Source organism: Oncorhynchus tshawytscha, linkage group LG09, assembly GCF_018296145.1.
Source record: "Oncorhynchus tshawytscha isolate Ot180627B linkage group LG09, Otsh_v2.0, whole genome shotgun sequence".
Lineage (NCBI taxonomy): Eukaryota > Metazoa > Chordata > Actinopteri > Salmoniformes > Salmonidae > Oncorhynchus > Oncorhynchus tshawytscha.
The window spans coordinates 55,475,872-55,502,399 of record NC_056437.1 but is presented as its reverse complement, the minus strand read 5'-3'; the positions used below and the strand labels follow the sequence as shown (position 1 = coordinate 55,502,399).

At 42.9% G+C, this 26,528-nt stretch overlaps 2 protein-coding genes across 2 annotated transcripts in view; both read left to right on the top strand.

Moving 5' to 3' along the window:
- Positions 1–17,671, top strand: part of LOC112258299 (ubiquitin domain-containing protein 2) — a 73,591-nt gene extending 55,920 nt beyond the window's left edge. The window contains exon 3 of the mRNA XM_024432578.2: positions 16,072–17,671. Coding sequence (XP_024288346.1) covers positions 16,072–16,529 — 458 coding nt within the window. The 3' untranslated portion in view covers positions 16,530–17,671. The remainder of the gene's footprint in view (positions 1–16,071) is intronic.
- Positions 17,672–22,405: 4,734 nt separating this feature from the next.
- il12bb (interleukin 12B, b) lies at positions 22,406–25,279 on the top strand. The gene is made up of 9 exons (XM_024432577.2): positions 22,406–22,545; positions 22,693–22,783; positions 22,966–23,244; positions 23,412–23,517; positions 23,746–23,912; positions 24,117–24,268; positions 24,559–24,689; positions 24,826–24,856; positions 24,973–25,279. Exons 2-8 carry the CDS (start codon positions 22,693–22,695, stop codon positions 24,851–24,853), a joined length of 954 nt encoding a protein of 317 aa, XP_024288345.1. The 5' UTR covers positions 22,406–22,545; the 3' UTR covers positions 24,854–24,856; positions 24,973–25,279.
- Positions 25,280–26,528: the final 1,249 nt, after the last annotated feature.

Genomic DNA, 26,528 nt, shown 5'->3' with positions numbered 1-26,528 from the left:
AAACATTGGAAAGAGACCACTTTAGCTGAATAGTTAACCAGTGTAAAATACCCCCAAACAAATAACCAAATTAGAATTTAGTGATCATAGCCTGGCAATTGAAACCGGACACCATCAAAATACATGGTTGGCCAGAGAGGACAGACTCATCACTGTGGGTCAGGAGAGATAGAAAGTGGAGAACATCACCTGGCTCAAATATATATGAATTAAAGTTTCCTTCTTCGCAAATTCAAATTGAAAAGTTCTACATTCACAAAACAATCAATCAATGATAAACGTTGTATACTTTTGGGGAAAATTACACAAGGAAGGAAAACAAAGTGTACTATTTTCTCCATATATTATAAGTAAGGCAATAGAAGTACCAGCAGTCATTTTACATTTTATTTGTTGAATTACATTCTAAACGTTGACCATTATTATATTTCTGTATTGGATACTTATTTGCGATATATATACAAGTACCAGTCAAAAGTTGACACACCTACTCATTCCTGAACAACAGCCTATCGACTAAATAATCCACCAGTCAAATAAAATGGGGTCAGCGCTAATATAATACACACATATGTAGTATACACTCAAGGACATTCAGAGACTTGTCCCGAAGCCACTCCTGCGTTGTCTTGCCTGTGTGCTTAGGGTCGTTGTCCTGTAGGAAGGTGAACCTTCGCTCCCAGTCTGAGGTACTTAGCGCTCTGGAGCAGATTTTCATCAAGGATCTTTTCTCCAATCATCTTTCCCTCGATCCTGACTAGTCTCCCAGTCCCTGCTGCTGAAAAACATCTCCACAGCATGATGCTGCCACCACTATGCGGGTTTCTCCACGCATCGCGCCGACAGAAACAAACATCTTTCTGGTAAGAAGAGGGGCGGGGGCGTATGCCTTATGACTAACGTGACATGGTGTGATGAAAGAAACATACAGGAACTCAAATCCTTCTGTTCACCTGATTTAGAATTCCTCACAATCAAATGTAGACCGCATTATCTACCAAGAGAATTCTCTTCGATTATAATCACAGCCGTATATATCCCCCCAAGCAGACACATCGATGGCTCTGAACGAACTTTATTTAACTCTCTGCAAACTGGAAACGATTTATCCGGAGGCTGCATTCATTGTAGCTGGGGATTTTAACAAGACTAATCTGAAAACAAGACTCCCTAAATTTTATCAGCATATCGATTGCGCAACCAGGGGTGGAAAGAACCTGGATCATTGTTACTCTAACTTCCGCGACGCTTATAAGGCCCTGCCCCGCCCCCTTTCGGAAAAGCTGACCACGACTCCATTTTGTTGATCCCTGCCTACAGACAGAAACTAAAACAAGAAGCTCCCACGCTGAGGTCTGTCCAACGCTGGTCTGACCAAGCTGACTCCACACTCCAAGACTGCTTCCATCACGTGGACTGGGAGATGTTTCGTATTGCGTCAGACAACAACATTGACGAATACGCTGATTCGGTGTGCGAGTTCATTAGAACGTGCGTTGAAGATGTCGTTCCCATAGCAATGATTAAAACATTCCCTAACCAGAAACCGTGGATTGATGGCAGCATTCGTGTGAAACTGAAGGCGCGAACCACTGCTTTTAATCAGGGCAAGGTGTCTGGTAACATGACTGAATACAAACAGTGCAGCTATTCCCTCCGCAAGGCTATCAAACAAGCTAAGCGCCAGTACAGAGACAAAGTAGAATCTCAATTCAACGGCTCAGACACAAGAGGCATGTGGCAGGGTCTACAGTCAATCACGGACTACAGGAAGAAACCCAGCCCAGTCACGGACCAGGATGTCTTGCTCCCAGGCAGACTAAATTACTTTTTGCCCGCTTTGAGGACAATACAGTGCCACTGACACGGCCTGCAACGAAAACATGCGGTCTCTCCTTCACTGCAGCCGAAGTGAGTAAGACATTTAAACGTGTTAACCCTCGCAAGGCTGCAGGCCCAGACGGCATCCCCAGCCGCGCCCTCAGAGCATGCGCAGACCAGCTGGCCGGTGTGTTTACGGACATATTCAATCAATCCCTATACCAGTCTGCTGTTCCCACATGCTTCAAGAGGGCCACCATTGTTCCTGTTCCCAAGAAAGCTAAGGTAACTGAGCTAAACGACTACCGCCCGTAGCACTCACATCCGTCATCATGAAGTGCTTTGAGAGATTAGTCAAGGACCATATCACCTCCACCCTACCTGACACCCTAGACCCACTCCAATTTGCTTACCGCCCAAATAGGTCCACAGACGATGCAATCTCAACCACACTGCACACTGCCCTAACCCATCTGGACAAGAGGAATACCTATGTGAGAATGCTGTTCATCGACTACAGCTCGGCATTCAACACCATAGTACCCTCCAAGCTCGTCATCAAGCTCGAGACCCTGGGTCTCGACCCCGCCCTGTGCAACTGGGTACTGGACTTCCTGACGGGCCGCCCCCAGGTGGTGAGGGTAGGCAACAACATCTCCTCCCCGCTGATCCTCAACACTGGGGCCCCACAAGGGTGCGTTCTGAGCCCTCTCCTGTACTCCCTGTTCACCCACGACTGCGTGGCCACGCACGCCTCCAACTCAATCATCAAGTTTGCGGACGACACAACAGTGGTAGGCTTGATTACCAACAACGACGAGACGGCCTACAGGGAGGAGGTGAGGGCCCTCGGAGTGTGGTGTCAGGAAAATAACCTCACACTCAACGTCAACAAAACTAAGGAGATGATTGTGGACTTCAGGAAACAGCAGAGGGAACACCCCCATCCACATCGATGGAACAGTAGTGGAGAGGGTAGCAAGTTTTAAGTTCCTCGGCATACACATCACAGACAAACTGAATTGGTCCACTCACACAGACAGCATCGTGAGGAAGGCGCAGCAGCGCCTCTTCAACCTCAGGAGGCTGAAGAAATTCGGCTTGTCACCAAAAGCACTCACAAACTTCTACAGATGCACAATCGAGAGCATCCTGGCGGGCTGTATCACCGCCTGGTATGGCAACGGCACCACCCTCAACCGTAAGGCTCTCCAGAGGGTAGTGAGGTCTGCACAACGCATCACCGGGGGCAAACTACCAGCCCTCCAGGACACCTACACCACCCGATGCTACAGGAAGGCCATAAAGATCATCAAGGACATCAACCACCCGAGCCACTGCCTGTTCACCCCGCTGTCATCCAGAAGGCGAGGTCAGTACAGGTGCATCAAAGCTGGGACCGAGAGACTGAAAAACAGCTTCTATCTCAAGGCCATCAGACTGTTAAACAGCCACCACTAACATTGAGTGGCTACTGCCAACACACTGTCAATGACACTGACTCTACTCCAGCCACTTTAATAATGGGAATTGATGGGAAATGATGTAAATATATCACTAGCCACTTTAAACAATGCTACCTTATATAATGTTACTTACCCTACATTATTCATCTCATATGCATACGTAGATACTGTACTCTATATCATCGACTGCATCCTTATGTAATACATGTATCACTAGCCACTTTAACTATGCCACTTGGTTTACATACTCATCTCATATGTATATACTGTACTTGATATCATCTACTGTATCTTGCCTATGCTGCTCTGTACCATCACTCATTCATATATCCTTATGTACATATTCTTTATCCCCTTACACTGTGTATAAGACAGTAGTTTTTTGGAATTGTTAGTTAGATTACTTGTTCGTTATTACTGCATTGTCGGAACTAGAAGCACAAGCATTTCGCTACACTCGCATTAACATCTGCTAACCATGTGTATGTGACAAATAAAATTTGATTTGATTTGATTTGACTATGCCTCACTGTAGCGATGGTGCCCAGTTTCCTCCAGACATGACGCTTGGCATTCAGGCCAAAGAGTTCAATCTTGGTTTCATCAGACCAGAGGTCAGTCTTTAGGTGCCTTTTGGCAAATTCCAAACAGGCTGTCATGTACCTTTTACTGAGGAGTGGCTTCTGTCTAGACACTCTACCATAAAGGCCTGATTGGTGGAGTGCTGTAGAAATGGTTGTCCTTCTGGAAGGCTCTCCCATCTCCACAGAGGAACTCTGGAGCTCTGACTGAGTGACCACAGGGTTCCTGGTCACCTCCCTGACCAAGGCCCTTCTCCACTGATTGCTCAGTTTGGCTGGGTGGACAGCTCTTGGTGGTCCCAAACTTCTTCCATTTAAGAATGATGGAGGTTAATGTGCTCTTGGAGACCTTCAATGCTGAAGACATTTTTTGACATCTGTGCCTCAACACAATCCTGTCTCGGAGCTCTGACATGCACTGTCAACTGTGGGACCTTGTATAGACAGGTGTGTGCCTTTCCAAATCATGTCCAATCAATTTAATTTACCGCAGGTGGACTCCAATCAAGTTGTAGAAACATCAAGGATGATGGAAACAGCATGCACCTGAGCGCAGTTTTGAGTCTCATAGCAAAGTGTCTGAATACTTATGTAAAAACAACATTTTTTGAAAATATTTTTCTCTTTGTCATTATGGGGTATTGTGTGTAGGTTGAATAATAATTTAATCCATTTTAGAATAAGGCTGTAACGTAACGAAATGTGGAAAAAGTCTAGGAGTCCGAATACTTCCCGAATACACTGTATATAAAAAAAAATTAAAAACGCAACATGCAACAATTAACAATTTTACTGAGTTACAGTTCATAGGAGGAGATGAATGGAGAGCATTAGTCTCCAGTCCCGCCTAGTCTCAGCACGCACCGCACCGCCATGTCCTTCACAATCACTTACCTCATTCTGCCTGAGAACGCATTACATTTAAATATAGGAAAGAAATCGGTCTATTACCACATCCTGTTATGCTGCGCACATAGAACATGTCCAGGAGTAAAACAGAGAAAGCTGTATGGCTGGCTCTACACTACCGTTCAAAAGTTTGGGGTCACTTAGAAATGCCCTTGTTTTTGAAAGAAAGCAACTTTTTTGTCCATTTAAAATAACATCAAATTCATCAGAAATACAGTGTGGACATTGTTAATGTTGTAAATGACTATTGTAGCTGGAAATGGCAGATTTTTTATGGAATATCTACATTTCAAAAATATCCTTGTTTTTGAAAGAAAAGCAAATTGTTAATGTTGTAAATGACTATCGTAGCTGGAAACGTTTTCTATGGAATATGTACATAGGCGTACAGAGGCCATTATCAGCAACCATCACTTCTGTGTTCCAATGGCACGTTGTGTTAGCTAATCCAAGTTTATCATTTTAAAAGGCTATTTGATCACTAGAAAACCCTTTTGCAATTATGTTAGCACAGCTGAAAACTGTTGTTCTGATTGAAGAAGCAATAAAACTGTCCACCTTTAGACTTGTTTAGTATCTGGAGTATCAGCATTTGTGGGTTCGATTACATGCTCAAAATGGCCAGAAACTAAGATCTTTCTTCTGAAACTCGTCAGTCTATTCTTGTTCTGAGAAATTAAGGTTATTCCATGCAAGAAATTGGCAAGAAACTAAAGATCTTGTACAACGCTGTGTACTACTCCCTTCACAGAACAGCGCAAACTGGCTCTAATAGAAAGAGGAGTGGGAGGCACATTTGAGCAAGAGGACCAGTACATTAGTGTCTAGTTTGAGAAACAAATGCCTCACAAGTCCTCAACTGGCAGCTTCATTAAATATTACCCACAAAACACCAGTCTCAACAGTGAAGAGGTGACCCCGGGATGCTGGCCTTCTAGGCAGAGTTGCAAAGAAGAAGCCATATCTCTGTCCAGTGTTTGTGTACTTTTGCACAACTTAATCTTTTGTTTTTATTGGCCAGTCTGAGATATGGCTTTTTGGCGTTTCTGTGACATCAGCTTCTGTAGCGGCAGGTAGCCTAGTGGTTAAAGCGTTGGACTCTAACCACTTGGACTTGCAAGTTCGAATCCCTGAGCTGACAGGGTAAATATCTGTTGTTCTGCTCCTGAACAAGGCCCACTGTTCCTAGACTGTCATTGAAAATAAGAATTTGTTCTTAACTTGCCTAGTCAAATAAATGTTTAAAAAAATGTAAATAATAATAATAATATTATCATGGAGGGCAGGTAGTTTGCATCCGGTGATGTGTTGTGCAGACCACACCACCCTGTTGTGTCATCTGCAAACTTGATGATTGAGTTGGAGGCGTGCATGGCCATGCAGTCATGGATGAACAGGTAGTACAGGAGGGGGCTGAGCATGCACCCTTGTGGGGCCCCAGTGTTAAGGATCAGCGATGTGGAGGTGTTGTTTCCTACCTTCACCACCTGGGGGTGGCCTGTTAGGAAGTCCAGGACCCAATTGCACAGGGCGGGGTTCAGTGCCAGGGCCTCGGGCTTAATGATAGCTTGGAGGGTACTATGGTGTTAACTGCTGAGCTATAGTCAACGAACAGCATTCTTACATAGGTATTCATCTTGTCCCGATGGTTGTGGCCTTCAAGCTAAACTGATGTGATTTGATTGATGCCTGACAGTGAAGAGGCTGTAGTTAATCTCCATAACTGAACAGTAGCGTACTACACACTCTACATAGTGAAAAGGATCGCCTTTTTTTACCCAATAAATTATTTGAAAAAAATTCTATATAGGTCTCTCCCCACTACCTGCTGGCTGTGTGGGACTGACTGACTGCACTGCAGTGACTGGTCTGGTCTAGAGAGGCTGACTGGGGCCAGATGGACTGTTTGCTGAGCCTCGGTAAAGACAGGGAGACTGAGTAATAATGATGGTAGTGTCTCCAGAGGCCAGACATCGCTCACTCTCTTTTTATACCATTACTACCATGTTGACATAGATCAAATAAGTCTTATATGTATGAGGTGGATGGGCTTTATAGTTTTCAACAGAGAGAAACGCTTAGCTGTTTTTAAATGATACTCAAGGTAAAATCAAGCCTTTTTTGTAATTGGCTGAGGAGAAATAGACTGGGGGGGTGGGGGGCGTTGTACGAAAAAAAGTAATCAGCGATTGAATCGTCTTTAACCAGTCAGAGTATCAAAGCCAATGACACATTTTCATTTTCACATTTTACCCACGTGCGTTCTGGCTCGGGCCTAATCCATCGGTTTTCTGGACTAAGGGTCGGAAAGATACTCCGATCCAGACTCACTGCTGAGAAGGAACTAATGTCCGTAGCCGTGGGTTAGCGTTTGGCCGGAGCAGGGAGTCTGGGTAGCATGTAGGTAAACGGATAGTATTTTTCTAACCTGTCTGTATCTCCATTTCAACCCCCTGAAGACTGTACAGTATATCAGTGACACCATTTGACTACCGTATGTTTTCTCTTCACACAGTGATGCTGCAGCCCTACAACATAGGCTACAGTCCAGTCATCATTTGTTCCACAGCCCAGGCTTTCTATAATGTAAGACCCTTGGTCGTGTCTTGAAGGTCGTGTCTACAATTGACACTTACGTACGACTTCTGCTATCAGAATAACAAGATCGCATTGAAAAGACAGGTCTGTACTGCAGCGCCAGCTGTGCCACCAGAGACTCTGGGTTCGCGCCCAGGCTCTGTCGTAACCGGCCGCGCCAGGGAGGTCCGTGGGGCGACGCACAATTGGCCTAGCGTCGTCCGGGTTAGGGAGGGTTTGGCCGGTAGGTATATACTTGTCTCATCGCGCACCAGCGACTCCTGTGGCGGGCCGGGCGCAGTGCACGCTGACCAGGTTACTAGGTGTACGGTGTTTCCTCCAACACATTGGTGCGGCTGGCTTCCGGGTTGGATGCGCGCTGTGTTAAGAAGCTGTGTGGCTTGGTTGGGTTGTGTATCGGAGGACGCATGACTTTCAACCTTCGTCTCTCCCGAGCCCGTACGGGAGTTGTAGCGATGAGACAAGATAGTAGCTACTAAAAACAATTGGATACCACGAAATTGGAGAGAAAAGGGGGTAACAATTTTTTTTTTTAAAGACTGGTCTGGACTAGAGGTCGACCGATTATGATTTTTCACCGGCGATACCGATTATTGGAGGACCAAAAAAGCCGATTAATCGGCCAATTTTTATTTGTAATAATGAAAATTACAACAATACTGAATTAACACTTATTTTAACTTAATATAAAACACCAATAAAAATCAATTTAGCCTCAAATAAATAATGAAACATGTTCAATTTGGTTTAAATAATGCAAAAACAGTGTTGAAGAAAGTAATATGTGCCATGTAAAAATGTGTGCCATGTAAAATATGTTCCATGTAAAAAAGCTAACGTTTAAGTTCCTTGCTCAGAACATATGAAAGTTCATTTTAACATGAGACTTCAATATTCCAAGGTAAGAGGTTTTAGGTTGTAGTTAATATAGTATTTATAGGACTATTTATCGCTTTACCATTTGTATTTCATATACCTTTGACTATTGGATGTTCTTATAGGCACTATAGCATTGCCAGTGTTACAATATAGCTTCCGTCCCCCTCCTTGCCCCTACCTGGGCTCGAACCAGGAACACACAGACAACAGCCACACTCTAAGAATCGTTATCATCGCTCCACAAAAGCCGCGGCCCTTGCAGCGCAAGGGGAATAACTACTCCAAATCTAAAAGCTAGTGACGTTTGAAACAGTATTAGCGCACACCCAGCTAACTAGCTAGTCATTTCACATTGGTTACACCAGCCATTAGGCTGATAGGCTTGAAGTCATAAACAGCGCTGTGCTTGCGAAGAGCTGCTGGCAAAACGCACTAAAGTGCTGTTTGAATTCATGATTACGGGCCTGCTGCTGCTCAGTCAGACTGCTCTATCAAATCAGACTTAATTATAACATAATAACACACATAATAACAAAACGTTTATTATTTCAGTGAAATACGGAACCGTTCGGTATTTTATCTAACGGGTGGCATCCCTAAGTCTAAATATTCTTGTTACATTGCACAAACTTCAATGTATGTCATAATTACGTAAATTTCTGGCAAATTAGTTCGCAATGAGCCAGGCAGCCCAAACTGTTGCATATACCCTGACTCTGCGTGCAATGAACGCAAGAGAAATGACACAATTTCACCTGGTTAATATTGCCTGCTAGACTGGATCAGTAGTTATAACTAGTGATTATGATTGATTGTTTTTTATAAGATAAGTTTAATGCTAGCTAGCAATTTACCTTGGCTTCTACTACATTCGCGTAACAGGCAGGCTACTCGTGGAGTGCAATGGTTAGAGCGTTGGACTAGTTAACTGTGCGGTTGCAACATTGAAACCCCTGAGCTGACAAGGTGAAAATCTGGCAGTTAACCCACAGTTCCTAGGCAGTCATTGAAAATAAGAATGTGTTCTTAACTGACTTGCCTAGTTAAATAAAAGGTATTTAAAAAAAAATTACAAATAAGAAATTGGTGCCCAAAAATACCGATTTCCGATTGTTATGAAAACTTGAAATCGGCCCTAATTAATCGGCCATTCTGATTAATCTGTCGACCTCTAGTCTGGACGCACAAAAGTCGCCTTGTGGTCTGATTGTGTTCAGGTCTGGCTGACCACTTCAGGAGGTGGTCAGGAATGCATTGTGTTTGTATTTCTGCTCAGTCTGGACGCAATCAGGCTACCGAAGCGCATACAGTTGGCAACGTCATCAGCACTCTCCCCCACAAGTTTCCAGAGAACTTCTGATTTGGGACCAAGAGGCACCTTTTCATTATAATGTTGGAGGAACGTAGTTGCTGGCCTCATAAATGCTAGCCAGCTAGCTAATATTTAGAAAAACAATGTTTTGTTTGGCTAGAGTTATGCTAACCTGTTTGTAATCCCTTTTGCGTTGCTTTCTAGCTTGCAGGCTAGATACAGATGTTAGCCTACTAGTTAGCTACAGTAGTTAGATACTGCCATCAGTTGTTGTGTTATTATATTCTGCCTATTCCACCGTTTGTAGAATGCAAACTCAAAAACAAATTGGGGATGCATACCAGCAAAGCCACTACACTACACAATACTAAACAATACATTAATTGCACTTTAACTGTGACAAGCGGTACCCACAAACTGTTAGGGCCTACACAAAGCTGTCCCAACAGCAGAGCTTTCTTTCCAACACCATGGAGTGAATCCTTACCACTGCTACACCTGGCTGTCAGCTGAGCCTTGTCTGGCAGCGAAACAGTTAATTCAGCCTCATTTACTGCCTTTAAAAAAAACATAGCTGATATGGCTGACTTGCTTAAACAAATGTAGTTTCTAATGACAATTGAGATGCACAAACTATGCTCCCATGTAGCTCAGTTGGTAGAGCATGGTGCTTGCAATGCTAGGGTTGTGCGTTTGATTTCAGTAATAGTCTGCTAAATTACTCAAATGTAAAAAATGCATAAGAGAACAATTGTGCGGATAAAAGGCAAACTGTAATTTTGATTAAGACATTAATGAGCGAGCAAAGACGGACGTAGTCAATATAACTATTTATTTAGTACTTTTGAAATGTACAGGGACAGAATTCAGAACATGGGCCATTCTTACATTATTCTCCCCGTAGGATGAATAAATGTGGCATATAAGCAGACAATGAAAGCTCTTACAATATTTGATGATGACATTTCTCTATTACAGGCTATAGGCTACATAGTAGGCTAAGTTATGGGGGAGAAAGTGACTAAATTATTACGGTGAGGCACATGGGTTACTAACAGCTAACTCCACAACATACACTTAGTATTACTTTCTTAGCTACAATATGCATATCCCCCTGGCATATTACATAATTTATGCAGCAGCATACAATACATTTTTGGACTCAGCATTATGCTAGCTAAGATTTTGAAAGTATGATGTTGACATGATCAGTCCAATCAAAGCCACGGTAGATATAACGTGATTTGACGTCATTTTATCTGTGGCCAATGACCTTGAGCCTTCAAATGTAAATCTATGGCAGCACCCAAGGGGGGGCTTGAACTTTCTAGCTTTCCCTGTAGATTTTGTGGCGACGTCGTGTCCCCATGAGTGACAGAACACTGAGCCAATCACGGCGCAACTAGAGAAAATTGCCAACCCCATACTCTCTGTATTTTCCACTGTCTGCTCCTCCACCACAGAAAGCACTGAGCTAGGCTGAAACACCTGCATTTTGATCTGCCTTACACAAGAAAACAAAAAAGAGACCATGTTTATATGCAGCTTTATTAACACTGTTTATTTATTTTTACATTGTTTGCAAACTGAAATGTGACAAAATGCCAAAATAACATGCAAAACAGGCAACAACACTCTTTTAAAAAAAAAGCTAAACAGGTGGGGCTCTGCCACTGCACAGCACAGAGACAGAGGCAGGCTGTTTGAATGTGATTTGCATCTAGAGTGGATAGTGTTGTCAAAAAGTCAGACGGCGTGATAAAGAAACTGCTGAACGCTGTATTGTTGTGCTTCTGCCTGTCATTGACTGCTCGCTGAGGAGAAAGCCATGCGTCACTCAATGCCCCCTCACTCAGCCCCTCGCACAATCTTGAGTGACAGAACTGGGGTGCTAACTGTAACACACCCCCTCCAATCACTGCGAACACAACTCCTTACAGACACTCTTCACCCTCCTCAAGATTGCTCTTTCCTTATCAATCCTTTTTCCTTTCATTCGTTCTCTCTCTTTCTACCTCTCTCCCCTCTCTGTCTCTCCCTCTCTCTCTCTCCCTCTCTCTCACTCATATGAAGTACTCCTGTGATAAGAGCCGTTGAGAGTAGAAAGCCAGTACTTAATGATCCTCATCAAATCAACATGCTTGCAGAGAGTCTCCGGGTGCTTCTGAGGTGCTGTTACCATTGTTTATTCTGGTGACATTATTGAGTGTGTCGTATTGTCAAGTAGCCTCTGTATGACGAGTGGTGACTGGAGTATTGACATGGTCTGTCCCAACATAAAACAATGATCAACTGAGACCCTGCTTGACACCGTTGAGTCTTTGTTATTCATTGGTATTTCCTTTCTAGTCCTGTGTGCTGATGTGACAGAAAAGTGTGTGACATAAAGAGAGACCTCCAGAGAATCCCAGCTTTGATCGAGGGGATTGGGAAATAAGGTGAATCATATAATATTATGCCATTTAGTAGACACCTTTATCCAAACAGGACTGGCTTTTATCTCTAAATTTACACTTGTCTGTGAGACATCTGTGAATCACCTCACCTCCACCACACATTTTAGCATTTTATCACGACAGTGCTGTTTCTCAGCCTTTGCACTTAAACCAGATTCTATGTGTGCCTGTGTGTGCTATTCAAAGGGGTGTGTGGGGGGTTGGGCTGTTTGTAGGGCTGGGCAATATGGCCCAAATATCAACGTTTCTTTCCAATTTTGACGGTATTTTATGTTTTTTTGAATAATACAAGTTTTAAATTTGCTTTGAGTAGCTTTTGGAATCGTTAGCTAGCGCATACAACTATCTCTGACATCACACTAATTTTCGATTTACCTGATATCGTCGGATGGCTAACATTCGATGTCTGCGGATGCGTTGTCTTCTAGCCAAGATAGGAAATGCGATCATAATTGACTGTAGTGCATAAAAAGCACACAATAGCTACCGGTGGTTCCATGATGACTGAAAACACAACCGTGGGACAAACGAGTGACACATCTCTGGGCAAGGGCTATCCATTTTAAAATGAATTCATTCATTCTTCCCTTGCCCTGCAAGTGTCAACTCCTCATACGTCATCAGAAGTGTCCACCTTATTTGAGGGCTGAGGGGAGAGGATGTATTTTTATGTTTGGAATGCAGCCAGTGTTGTTTGACATGAAAAATAATGAAAATGCCAGGGAGGAGTTATTGTGACGGGTAGGAACCAAAAGTGTTGGTCAGTGTTTCCTACGGGAACCTACAATCTTGAGCTACATTAAATGTTTTATTTTAATGTATTAAAACATTAAATGTTTTCTTTTTTAGAACGAACATCAAAAAATGTATGCTAGGCTGTTTTCTGGCAATTGTGCCCGATGTTAAGACTACAAACCGTTATAAATGGCCCATTTGCGAGATTGACTTGTCATTTCAATAGGCACAGGCTACAGACTAAAATCTGGGTTTATGATTGCAACTATGCCATGGTTTGCTTATATAAACCTAGGTAGCCTATAGCCCCTGATAGGCCTAAATCTAATTTCAGATCGTCTACAGTAGCCTAGGCAATATGTAGGCAATATTTAAACTAAACAATTTAGCAGCTTGCTTAGTTCCAATTAACAGACTAATTTATTCAACATGAATAGTGAGTCAATTTCGAGATAAGAAGTGCTTGTGTTTCCCAATAGCCTGCTGGATTAGGCTACTGAGGAGTGGGTGATAATTGCAATCACTGAATTAAATATTAAGCATATTCAATTCATATAAATATTATTGTCAACAACAGCCAGTGTTTAATAAAAAACATTTGTTTTACCTGTAGCCTAATCTGACTAGTTACCGTCAATCTAATACGTTCTAATTGACAATTGCGATAGAGCTTTGATAACTTCCGATTGAATGAACTAAACATGCCCATTAATAATTGCATAATAACACCAGGCTACAACAATAAACTGAAGTTATGGGCTATTTATTTCATCCGTTTGCCATCTCCCGGTAGGCTACACAAGTGTCACAAATTGATTTGCAATGACTCCAGTGATATCTTCATTTCAACATGTTTATTGTATCAGTAGCCTACAATGGCATATAAATGAATAGGCTACATTATGCCCAAATAGAAACAAATGTATCATTTTTCACATTTAATGTCAGTTTCATTGAAGACTTTAACCCCACCCACCTATTAAAAAGAACCACGTGGGGGAATTCCTTCACTTCCCTTTCAAATTTCCCAAGAACTGAGCATGCGTTTTCTTCTTTCAGCTAAGTCTACATTGGAATGCAGTTTAAACCAAAATCGTTTTCCATTGCTTTGTCTCCATTATTTCTTGATGTGTATCAGTTATAGCATGTTAATGTCTTATGGAAAGAGGGTGGGAAATAGGTTCCATAATGACAATCTACAGCGCATTTGGAAAGTATTCAGACCCCTTGACTTTTAACCACATTTTGTTCCCTTACAGTCTTATTCTAAAATGGTTTAAATAAAAAAGAATGTACTCACCAATCTACACATAATACCCCATAATGACGACGCGAAAATTGTAGAAATGTTTTCATATGTCTTAAAAATAAAAAACAGACACCTTATTTACATAAGTATTCAGATCCTTTGCTATGAGACGCGAAATTGAGCTCAGGTGCATCCTGTTTCCATTGATCATCCTTGAGATGTTTCTACAAATTCAATTGATTGGACATGATTTGTAAAGACACACCTGTCTATATAAGGTCCCACAGTTGACAGTGCATGTCAGAGCCAAAACCAAGCCATGCGGTCAAATGAACTGTCCATAGAGCTCCAAGACAGGATTGTGTTGAGGCACAGACTGGGAAGGGTACCAAAACATGTATGCAGCATTGAAGGGCCCCAAGAACACAGTGTGGCCTTCATCATTCTTAAAAGGAAGAAGTTTGGAACAACCAAGACTCTTCCCAGATGTGGCCGCCCGGCCAAACTGAGCAATCAGGGAACAAGTGCCTTGGTCAAGGAGGTGACCAAGTTTCTCTGTGGAGATGGGAGAACCTTCCAGAAGGACAACCATCTCTGTAGCACTCCACCAATCAGGCCTTTAAGGTAGAGTGGCCAGACGGAAGCCACTCCTCAGTAAAAGACAGCCCACTTGGAGTTTGCCAAAAGGCACCTAAAAACTCTATGAGAAACAAGATTCTCTGGTCAGATGAAACCAAGATTGAACTCTTTGGCCTGAATGCCAAGCGTCACATCTGGAGGAAACCTGGCACCATCCCTATGATGAAGCATGGTGGTGGCAGCATCATGCTGTGGGGATGTTTTTCAGTGGCAGGGACTGGGAGACTAGTCAGGATCGAGGGAAAGATGAACGGAGCAAAGTACAGAGAGATCCTTGATGAAAACATGCTCCAGAGCGCTCAAGACCTCAGACTGGGGCGAAGGTTCACCTAAGCACACAGCCAAGACAATGCAGGACTGACTTTGGGACAAGTCTCTGAATGACCTTGAGCGGCCCAGGCAGAGCCTGGACTTGTACCCGATCGAACATCTCTGGAAAGACCTGAAAATAACTGAGCGACACTCCCCATCCAACCTGACAGAGCTTGAGAGGATCTGCAGAGAAGATGGGAGAAACTCTCCAAATACAGGTGTGCCAAGCTTGCAGCATCATACCCAAGAAGACTCGGGGCTGTAATTGCTGCCAAAGATGTTCAACATAGTACTTAGTAAAGGGTCTGAATACTTATGTAAATGTGATATTTCTGTTTTTTTTTATATACATTAGCAAAAATCTCATCTGTTTTAATTATTAAAAACGATTTAATCTGCACTGTAATATAAGAATATGAATATGTACTGTATTTATGAATAGTGTGTAAATAGTATTTTTGTTGTCTTTCCATTATGTAACTCTATAGAATTTATTTCGAATTTTATGTATGTCATGTTTTTCTTGTCTATCTATAACTGTTCTGTACTTTGTTGGGTATTTGTACGTTTTGTGTGGTCCCAAGGAAGAGTAGCTACTGCATCTGCATTAACTAATGGGGATCCTAAACTAAACTCTAATTTCTCTCCATTCTCCCTCTCTCCAACTCTCACTCGCCACTCTCACTTCCCATGACAGGCCATTCACAAGGAGGAGCAGCCACAGTGTCACTACTACAGTTGACTGAGGGATACTTGTCTGTCTGTTTAGGCTGTATAGTCTTCCACTGGTTCACTCGGTCACATTCATCTATTTTGTCAAATTCAACATTCCATCATGATCATCATGACATAAAAAAAAACACCCATACGGCATAATTGATCAAAACGAGCAGAGGGCGAGAGATTGAGAGTACGGGAAACATCATTTCACTAGAAATGCAATAGCTAGAACGTTATCGAGCAAAACGGATGAAAAGACAATGTTCACAGTCCTCTGAATATGAGGGAAGGATTTTGAACTGACTAAGTCAGACTGAGTGAATAATCAGAAGTCAATGGTCTGTCCTGTTCCGTGAGTGACTTTGTTCCTCTGTCCTTCTGTGTCCCCCTGCAGGTGCGCTGACTGAGTGCTATGACGAGCTGGGGAACCGCTACCAGCTGCCAGTCTACTGCCTGTCGCCACCTGTCAACATGATCGAGGAGAAGAGTGACCCAGAGAGTCTGGAGGTCAGCGAGCCGCCACCCAGCGAGGGCCAGGAGTGCCAGCTGCGCCTGCGCTTGTCTACGGGCCGGGACCTGCGCCTGGCGGTGAGGACCACGGACACGGTGCAGCACATGAAGCGCCGGCTGCAGACGGTGGAGGGCGTGGCGGCGGCCACCCAGCGCTGGTTCTTCTCGGGCCGGCCACTCACGGACAAGATGAAGCTGGAGGAGTTGAAGATCTCCAGGGACTACGTGGTGCAGGTGATCGTCAGCCAGCCGCCCGCCCCCCTGCCCACCCAGGCATCGCCCACCCTTGTACCAGCCACGCCCGCCACACTACCCCAGGACCCCACACCCGTGGAAAACTAGTGCCTGGCACTCGGAGAGGGCATGCAGGAGGAGAGAGGACCACAATGGGAGGACCAGCTTGTGTCTAAGAGAGCGAGTGAGAGAGGGGTGGAAGTGTGTGTCTGTGTTGAGGGGGTGTGTGTGTGTGTGTGTGTGTGTGTGTGTGTGTGTGTGTGTGTGTGTGTGTGTGTGTGTGTGTGTGTGTGTGTGTGTGTGTGTGTGTGTGTGTGTGTGTGTGTGTGTGTGTGTGTGTGAAGGAGCTAAGCAGGTAGAAGATTAGACACGTGTCTGCAAATGGGCTGAAACAGGACTAGAGAACCATTGAAAGGGTTTATTTACAGTTGTGTTTTTTAAGCTGTGTTACCTCCCTCCCTCTTCTCCCTCCTCGACGGGACGGCGAGGTTATTCTGCAAGGCATGCTAGGATAGCAGCAGGGGCGTGTCTGTGTCTCAGCCGGAACAGGAAGACTCCGCCTCCTCGATTGAAGACAACCAACCAGGAGCAGAAGAGACTCAACCACAAGACAGGACCACCTGCCAACCTGACTTTTAACAAATCAACCTTTTATAAAAACTATTTTTAAAAACTTGTCTTGCTTTTAGTGGAAACTGAACAACCAAAAAAATAAAGATCTGGGGAAACTATAAGGAACGGGGAAGAATATACAGTAACAACTTTTTAATTTTGCATTGTTTTTACTCTTGTTTTGATTTCACTGCTGTTGCATTTTAGTCCTTGTCATTGTCAAGGATGATTCTGTATTGATTTGGAGGACTGGGTCAATGTTCCAGAACCTTACCTGCCTGCCTGCTCTCCATCTCCTCTATAGCTTCTAGTCAGTCAGCTGTCTGTCCTTCTATTGCTCCATTTGTTATGCATCCTACCTGTAACAGTCTTGACCTGTAGCTTCTTTCTGCAGACATTACATGTAGCTCTGCCATTCAACTCTTAAGCAGACGAATCACATGCTCTGGACAATACCTTTTTAATTCCTGTCTTGGTTTGTGAAGTTAGTAGGCTGTCACTGCGTCAGATTAGTTCCCTTCTCATTCTCCAGTGTACATGTAAACTTGACACTCTCACTCTACAGTTGTCTGTGTGCACCTGATATTTGCTTGAGATGGAAATACAGTAGGTTTCCAGTTATTACAGGTGCAGAACTTTTTTTTAAAAAGAAGGAAAACATGCAAACTGAATGTGCTGGGATGAGGTGTCAGTCATCGCAAAGTGTTACTAGCACTGTGTATAGAAATTCTGCTTCACTATACTTTAAGATACTTATCAGCGCAGTGTGTATTCAATTGGTGTGTGTGTGTGTGATCGAGAGAGCGAGAGTAAATGCATGTTTGAGAGGTTGTCGAGAGAAAGTGTTGGATGTACAGCTATGTTCACGTGCACAATATCTTCTGGTGACAAGAGCCAGACCTCAGAACATACCAAGAAGAGGTTACGACCTTAGCAGGTCTCTAGGGGTTGTACTGTGGAGTGTGGACATAAGTCACACCAGAGGTCTTGTCCTGTACTCCTGTAGCTGTTAAGACTTTGAGTAACATTTTTCTGCTTCTCTCTTTGTGTGTATGAGTGTTTTAAGGCACATCAAGACTTATTCATGAAAAATGTATTTCAGAAACCTAGTTGCATATTTTGAAATAGAATGTTTTTAATTAAATTGACCAACATTTGTACTCCACAATCTCTCTCTCATTTCATTGGACCAGTTGTTGGAAATAGAAGAGCCTCTGGGGGTTTCAGTTAGAAAGCAGAACTAAATGGAATTAGAGTCATGTTTGAAGAACAGAACCAGCCTATTTGGAATATGACCTATCCTGTATAGAAGACTAGCTGTGGTTTCTACTTCACACAGGTGTGAAGAATAGGGTTGCAAAGGGAGGGTATATTACTGGAAACTGCCAAATTACTGGTTTATCAGTAAACTACCAGAATCCTGGTATCTTTCAAGGATTTGATGTAATCTATCACAAGACATCTAGTGGCTCTTTAGGGTACTTCAGATTATCACGTGTCCGTAATAATCCTGGGCCTTATCACCAAAAAATATATGAAATATTAACATGATTTTAAAATAGAAAATAGAATGAGCTGTAAAATGTAGGTTTCTCCCATTTCGTGCCTAATGACCCCGTACACTGACGTTTTGTTGTGGGTTTAGAGGATGTTGACCTACGTCTGCAGCTGTGGAGGAAGAAATGTCCTCCACTTCCTCTGTGGGATTCCACCTATTGGAAAGACAATGAAAAACAGGGAAGCAGCTTTGTGATCGTGGTTCCATATTTCCTTTCATATGCTGACAGAGAGTAAATCACTTGGTTTTATCACAGTGGAGAGAGAGAGATGGGACCTTATGGCCATGTTAGGAAGACTAGATATTCTGTGCATATACTCATTTGCCTGGCCACCCATGGCACGCAAACCACCATCCACTCCTGTCCATGAGGCATCCCATGGACCTAATCCTGTTTTTTCCTGCTAGAGGAAAGTCTGCTGTCAGCCATAAATTATGAGTTGTTTAGCTTGTGGACCTTTGCCCTTGTAATATTTTCATACTTTTACTACAAATGATTTGTCAGATAAACAGCAATGGGGATTTCCCCCTGGCCATGTGAAAGCCTGGTATGATGTATTAGGGGAGGGAAACCCAGAGCTGATGTAGGAAGTTTGTAGGAACATCAAAGATTTGTCTTTGCTTTTCACATTATACAGCTAGCTACTTATATTCAGGGGTGTGGGGCTCACAATAATGCATTTGTCTATTTCTCAGTAGACCCAAAACAGCACGTGCCATGACACATTCACCCTACGATATGCTTACAATCCTCTGCGACAATAATGTCCCTGAATCCAACTACAGGAAGCCAAACAATGTAACCCGTTATTATGAATTCATCAAATGTGACATGAATTGTAGTGTATGACATTGAGAGAGGCCCTCTGACAGCTACAGCGCCACCCAAGAGGAAGTCATTGAGAATGCTCTCAGCTCGCCTCTCCTTTGCAATTAGTCTGATGGTGTAATCCATTCCTCTGTAAACGGATGCCATATCTAATCAACATTCCAACGCTAGGATAATTAGTAGGCCATCTTATCTGGGGGAGGATGCTGCTGCTGCTAATGAACTCTACCATGCATCCCGACATATGAAGCCCACATGGCCGAGTCAAAGGAGCACACAGATTGAGATTCTGTCCCCCTCGTTTCATAAGGCAATCACAGTTTCATTTACCATAAAAACATACATTCTGATTAGGTTCATTAGCCTCTGAATTGGTTTGCAGTGTCGGGGGATAAGCTATTCAAAAACAAATTACCCAATGATATGAAGTGTATAAATGAAGAAAACCTTTCATTAGCTTATTTGAGATAAACTCAGCAAAAACAGAAAAGTCCCTTTTTCAGGACCCTGTCTTTCAAAGATAATTCGTAAAAATACCAATAACTTCACAGATCTTCATTGTAAAGGGTTTAAACACTGTTTCCTATGCTTGAACCATAATTAATGAACATGCACCTGTTGAACGGTCGTTAAGACACTAACAGCTTACAGATGTAGGCAATTAAGGTCACAATTATGAAAACTTAGGACACTAAAGAGGACTTTCTACTGACTCTGAAAAACACTAAAAGAAAGATGCCCAGGGTCCCTGCTCATCTGCGAACATGCCTTAGGCATGCTGCAAGGAGGCATGAGGTCTGCAGATGTGGCCAGGGCAATAAATTGCAATGTCCATACTGTGAGACGCCTAAGACAGCGTTACAGGGAGACAGGACGGACAGCTGATCGTCCTCGCAGTGGCAGACCACTGCACAGGATCGGTACATCCGAACATCACACCTGCGGGACAAATACAAGATGGCAACAACAACTGCCCAAGTTACACCAGGAAAGCACAATCCCTCCAAAAAAGTGCTCTTCACTGACAAGTCGCGGTTTTGTCTCACCAGGGGTGAGGGTCAGATTCGTGTTTATCGTCGAAGGAATGAGCGTTACACTGAGGCCTGTACTCTGGAGCAGGATCAATTTGGAGGTGGAGGGTCCGTCATGGTCTGGGGCGGTGTGTCACAGCATCATCGGACTGAGCTTGTTGTCATTGCAGTCAATCTCAATGCTGTGCATTACAGGGAAGATATCCTCCTCCCTCATGTGATACCCTTCCTGCAGGCTCATCCTGACATGACCCTCCAGCATGACAATGCCACCAGCCATACTGCTCGTTCTGTGCATGATTTCCTGCAAGACAGGACTGTCAGTGTTCTGCCACGGCCAGCGAAGAGTCCAGATCTCAATCCCATTGAGCATGTCTGGGACCTGTTGGAACAGAGGGTGAGGGCTAGGGTCATTCCCCCCAGAAATGTCCGGGAACTTGCAGGTGCCTTGATGGAAGAGTGGGGTAACATCTCACAGCAAGAACTGTCAAATCTGGTGCTGTCCATGAGGAGATGCACTGCAGTACATAATGCAGCTGGTGGCCACACCAGCTACTGACTGTTACTTTTGATTTGGACCCCCCTTTGTTCAGGGACACATTATTGCATTTCTGTTGTTCAGTTTATGTCTCAGTTGTTGAATCTTGTTATGTTCATACAAATATTTACATATGTTAAGTTTGCTGAAAATAAATGCAGTTGACAGTGAGAGGATGTTTCTTTTTTTATTCAGTACATAGCTATTAGGTACACATTCAGGAACCCTCTGGAACCCTCAGAAACTTTCATATGTTTTACATCACAATGAACTTGAGGCGCTATGCTTGAACCTCAGACACAGTTCCCTGTTCCAGTTCCTTGATGACACATCTCGAGCGTGGTTAGATACTAGGTAGGCAGTGTTACGTGATTCCCACCTCAGCCCAACTATTTCCAGTTCCCCTTCATCGCTGTGTCATCTTTAGTCTCAGCCTCCTACTGCACGTCCAGGATTCCTGTCCTCACGTCACTTCACACAAATGTCGTCTAAAGTCTGGGTGCAAACCTGACTTGTCATATGATAGCACAGCCAGGATGGAGCCCACACAAAGTTAGAACAAAGTCATGCCCCTGCAAAAAAGAGAAACCAGTATGGGATCTTGAGATGCCTGGTCATTCGCTCTCATGGCAGATGAATGGATTGCATCACTGCTACGTCCCTCTCAGGTAGTGACGTCAGTCACCATACCACAGAAGTTGCAAAAATAGAGCCCTCATCCATTCAGTCGTCGAGTTCTTAATTAAAGGCCCAGTGCAGTCAAAAACATGATTTTACTGTGTTTTATATAGATTTCCACAATATGAGTTTGTAAAATGTGAAAATTTGAGTGGATAGCTTGTCTAACTATCTTAGCTGGCATGCCTGCTGGCAAGATTGGTAGACTTTAGAAAAGCAAGAGATTACTAAATAAGACACAGAGAAGCATATTTAGTTTCATTAAAAAATAACCACCAGTCAGGAGGACAGACAACTCAAGAGGTATGCTTAGATATGCAGAAAAATAAACATGTTTTTTTTTACATGGAATTAAGCATAATGATTATGGCTCTAGATTGCAGGAAAAAGTTGTTTCAGGTGTTTGAGAAATGCAAAATTCTCAAACTTCCGAACGGAGGGGCCTACCCCCTACGGACCACCCTCCAGCCATCCTCATGCATTTTGTGCCCCCTCAGATTTTGCGGGTGCATGACGCCCCTGCTCCCAGACAGTCCTTTAAAAATGATTTGCTTGAGAAAAAGCTCTTCTATTTTTATTTATTTTTGACCATTTTAATTGAAATCAATCACAGTAAGGTGCTTAATTATTGCCCAGAAGTGATTTGATATAGAGATACAAACAGCTCCATTGGACCTTTCAACTGACTACACATTCTCAAATCCCATTTAAATAAATACCAATAGGTCAGTTCCTCTAACCTGACAGGCTGGACCTTTTTTATTTTGAGCGTGTCTGTCTTTACTCCTTGTTCCACTGATATATAAATACTGGCTGGGTCCACATGACAGCACGACACTCCAGCCAGGCTCACACTCTGCTTATATCTCATTATCAAGGTAAGATATGCACATACTACTACAGTATAGCTTATTGATTGGAGTATACTGACTTTTGTCTGGTTCAGGAGAACGTCCTTAGCATTTGGATCCAATAGATATCAATAGACATGAACTTGAAAGTGCTCTTGATTTTCTTTCTGCCAGATGAATGTGTTACTACTCAACGTCCTGTATCTCATCCTACATATGGCATCGAGCAGCCAACATGAGACCATTGTGACTCTCATGCCAAATGGTGACTGTTTATCTCTACCTATGTCTACTTCTCTTTACAGATACACTATCTACTTCTGATTATATAACTTCTGCTGTCATAATATTCATATTTCCGAGACACCAAAGCAATGCAAACGTTTGTATAAAAGGTGTTTTAACATGGAGGCTATTCTAAAACAGTGGTGGTCATGTGGTTCCCAGTACTTGTCATCAAGGTGGATCGAAAGGTCTTCACTGAGACGCAGGTCCCTCTGCGATGTGGGGACTACCAGGACACAGAGGTGATCTGGAGGAATGGCAAGGAGCGTCTAGAAAACAAAGGCAACCAGATAAATGTGGAAGTGGTGGAGATGATGGGAGGGAACTACAGCTGCCACAACGCTGCTGGAGACTACCTCAACCACACTCTGGTGTTGGTGCAGGACATACCATCACCCAACAGAACGAGACGCGTCCTGGAGAAGTCACATGACACAGATGGTGTGTGTGTGTGTGTGTGTGTGTGTGTGTGTGTGTGTGTGTGTGTGTGTGTGTGTGTGTGTGTGTGTGTGTGTGTGTGTGTGTGTGTGTGTGTGTGTGTGTGAGAGAGAGAGAGAAAGATAGAATCAGATAATCATTTTTTTCATTGGGTTAACCTTTTTACACAGAGTACATCAGATGTTTGGCGAAAAATTATAGTGGAATATTTCATTGCTCTTGGAAGAAGACCGAATATCGGATGTCAGCAGCTGTTGTTTTTGTCCAAGTAGGACGGTAAGTCTTCAAACACACGCAGTGGATAGTAAATAGAAACAATAGTCGGCTTTCATGTACTTGTGTTGACATCGTTTGATCTTGTCGCATGAAGTTGAAACGCAGCACAGATGCTCTCTTCATTGACTCCCTGTGAAGAGCTTATGATTTGTTGTTATGTTTGGACCTGAGGCTTCTCTCAGAAAGAGGGCTCCAAGGCTAACCAGGAGATTTGTGGTCCTCATCTAGCACCATCTCTTGCTCCGAAGACAGTGATGGTGAAGGCCTGACCTGTCAGGACCGGGATAGTTGCCCCTTTGCTGAGGAGTTGTCCCGCATCAAACTCACTGTATACTTCAGGACTAACTACCTCCTAGAGGACTACACCATCACACCCTTCTACATCCGAGAAATAGGTACAGTAAGGCCAGGATTCAAATGCTCCACACTCATTCACTGGAAACAGCAACGTCACATCATACAGGTATTAGTTAATATACAGTACATCTCATTTCATCCTTGCTGTATGTTGCTCAGTACATCGTAGGATTTACACGGCCCCCCACTTCATCCAATTTAACCCTTCAGAAATATTGATTCTGTCTGGTCTCCCTCCTCAGTGAAACCAGACAAGATCGACATCACCAAGGTGGAGGGGAACACATTTCAGTGGGGGTACCCAGCGACATGGAGCCGCCCCTGCCCTTACTTCCCCCTCACATTCCGAGTCAAAGTGGTCCAACACGAGGCAAGCTGTGACTCTAAGGAAAAGGTATAAGCACCTTTTTATTTTGTACAATGATTTTATCCTTGGAATCCCCAATGTCCTGATTTACACTCTAGTCTGTGATACATGGCCGGTCTGTCTAAGGTAGGGCGGCAGGTAGCCTAGCGGTTAAGAGCGTTGAGCCAGTAACTGAAAGGTCGCTGACTAGGTGAAATGTGCGATGTTCCCTTGAGAAAGGCACTTAACTTTAATTTCTCCTCTAAGTCGCTCTGGATAAGAGCATCTGCTAAATGATGTAAATATAAGGTGATGGTAACATCTCTCCTCTTTGATAGGTGTTTATAAGTGAAACCAACATAAATGCAACAGAATTCACTGTTCGTTGCAGCTACAAAAAATATTGTTTCTGCCTCGGGGCAAAGGATGACCTGGTTGACTCCCAATGGAGCCAGTGGACACGTTATGAGTGAGTCTAGACTTTTTCACTGTGTCCTGCCCTCTAATACACAACTTCATTTGTAGTTAAGAGTGTAAAAAAAATTCAACAGCACTAAACTGTGCAAAGAGGAAAGATTTGTGACTGGCGTGTCTTTGTACAACAGGGTGAAGAATAAACCTAAAAAACACTGACAGGTTTGATGGCTCCTTATCACCCATTAATCAAAAACATTCCAATACTTACATATATTTTTTAACTCAATTGTCATTTGTAGAAAAATGTCAAATTTCTGTCTCTTTATTGTAAAAAGGTAAGGAAATCCAGATGAGGACCGACAACATACCATCACTCAGCTTCAACCAAAACATCCAAATATGGAATAGGCTGGTCATTGTACAGAAACAAATATTTGACATTATACTGAAGACAAGTTATGAAATGTAGCTAGTATAACATGTTTGTTGGGATTTTTATTTATTTGTAAAAATTCTGAAATGTAATTACACCATTATTTATGTTACTCATCTCTTTTCCAAGACGGTTTTCATTGCTGTAGCACGAAGATGTTTGCTTAAATGATTAAATAGACGCAAAAATAAAAAGCTACTGCACACTGATTCACGCTCATGTTCATTTGTTTGCATCGGAATCAACAAAGCAAATCATATTTAGATGACTTTAAGAAACTTGGAACAGGAGAGTGTTTACAATGGGTACACTAATTAAAAACTGACGAGACGACTGGGTGTAAAAATCTGACTACAAAAGTTTATTTTCTAAAAAGTGTCATCTTTTATTTACAGTCGGGATATGTTCACAACAGGAATACGGTGTCCGCTTGTTAAAAACATGTTCACGCTGTCCGACACCTCCCCCTACGTACTTGGACAGTGAAACTTAAAACTTCTAATTTGGCACTATACTGAAGCATTTTGTATTTCAGATCAAATGTTTTACATGAGGTGACAGTACAGAATGTCACCTTTTATTTGAAGGTGTTTTCTGTTTTACCATTTAGGAATGAATGCACTTTATGCATCTAGTCCCCCAATTTGAAGTATTTGGACAAATTCAATTTGTGTATTAAATTGTCAAAAAGGTATAGTATTTGGTGTACATTCCTAGCGTGCCATGACTACATCAAGCTTGACTGTACAGACGTTTTGGATGAATTTGTTTCATTTCTATTGTGCACAACATAATTGAAACATAACCAAAACAACCAAAAGCATCCAACAGGTTTGTAGAGTCACAAGCTTGATGTAGTCATCGCGTGCTAGGAATATGGGACCAAATACTACACAAGTGAATTTGTCCTTACTTACGACACCTTCAAATGGGTGGGCGGGGGGGGGGGCGGGGGCGGGGTAGAGGGCTAGATACATAAAGTGCTTTCATTTCTAAAAAGTAAAACAGATGTCTAAAAATACCATAAAATAAAAAAGGTGACATTACGGACTGTCGCATCATATAAAACATGATCTTAAATCCAAAATTCTGGAGTATAGAGCCAAATGAAACATTTTAGTTTCACTGTCCAAATATATACATAGGGGAGTGTACAACAGTCTGCAAATGACATCTCACAGGACAACAAATGTGATGGTTTCCTCATCTTTCACAAACCATGTGATTGTGAAGCAAACTTAACTGGAGGTAACAAATATGACAAGCTGAGAACTAAACAAATAATAGTTTGACAAGTGCTGCTTCAGCAACAGACATGAGTTACCATACATACTGAATGTCGGTTATCCAAGTGTGTATTCAGCAACAGACATGAGTTACCATACATACTGAATGTCGGTTATCCAAGTGTGTATTCAGCAACAGACATGAGTTACCATACATACTGAATGTCGGTTA

What these genes read in the sequence shown, in the direction of transcription:
- il12bb (XM_024432577.2), top strand. Translation starts at nt 22,693, where the DNA reads ATGAATGTGTTACTACTCAACGTCCTGTATCTCATCCTACATATGGCA. An exon ending in TGTGACTCTCATGCCAAATG is followed by an intron (nt 22,784 to 22,965) that starts GTGACTGTTTAT and finishes TGTGGTTCCCAG; the next exon opens with TACTTGTCATCAAGGTGGAT. An exon ending in AGCCAGTGGACACGTTATGA is followed by an intron (nt 24,690 to 24,825) that starts GTGAGTCTAGAC and finishes TTTGTACAACAG; the next exon opens with GGTGAAGAATAAACCTAAAA.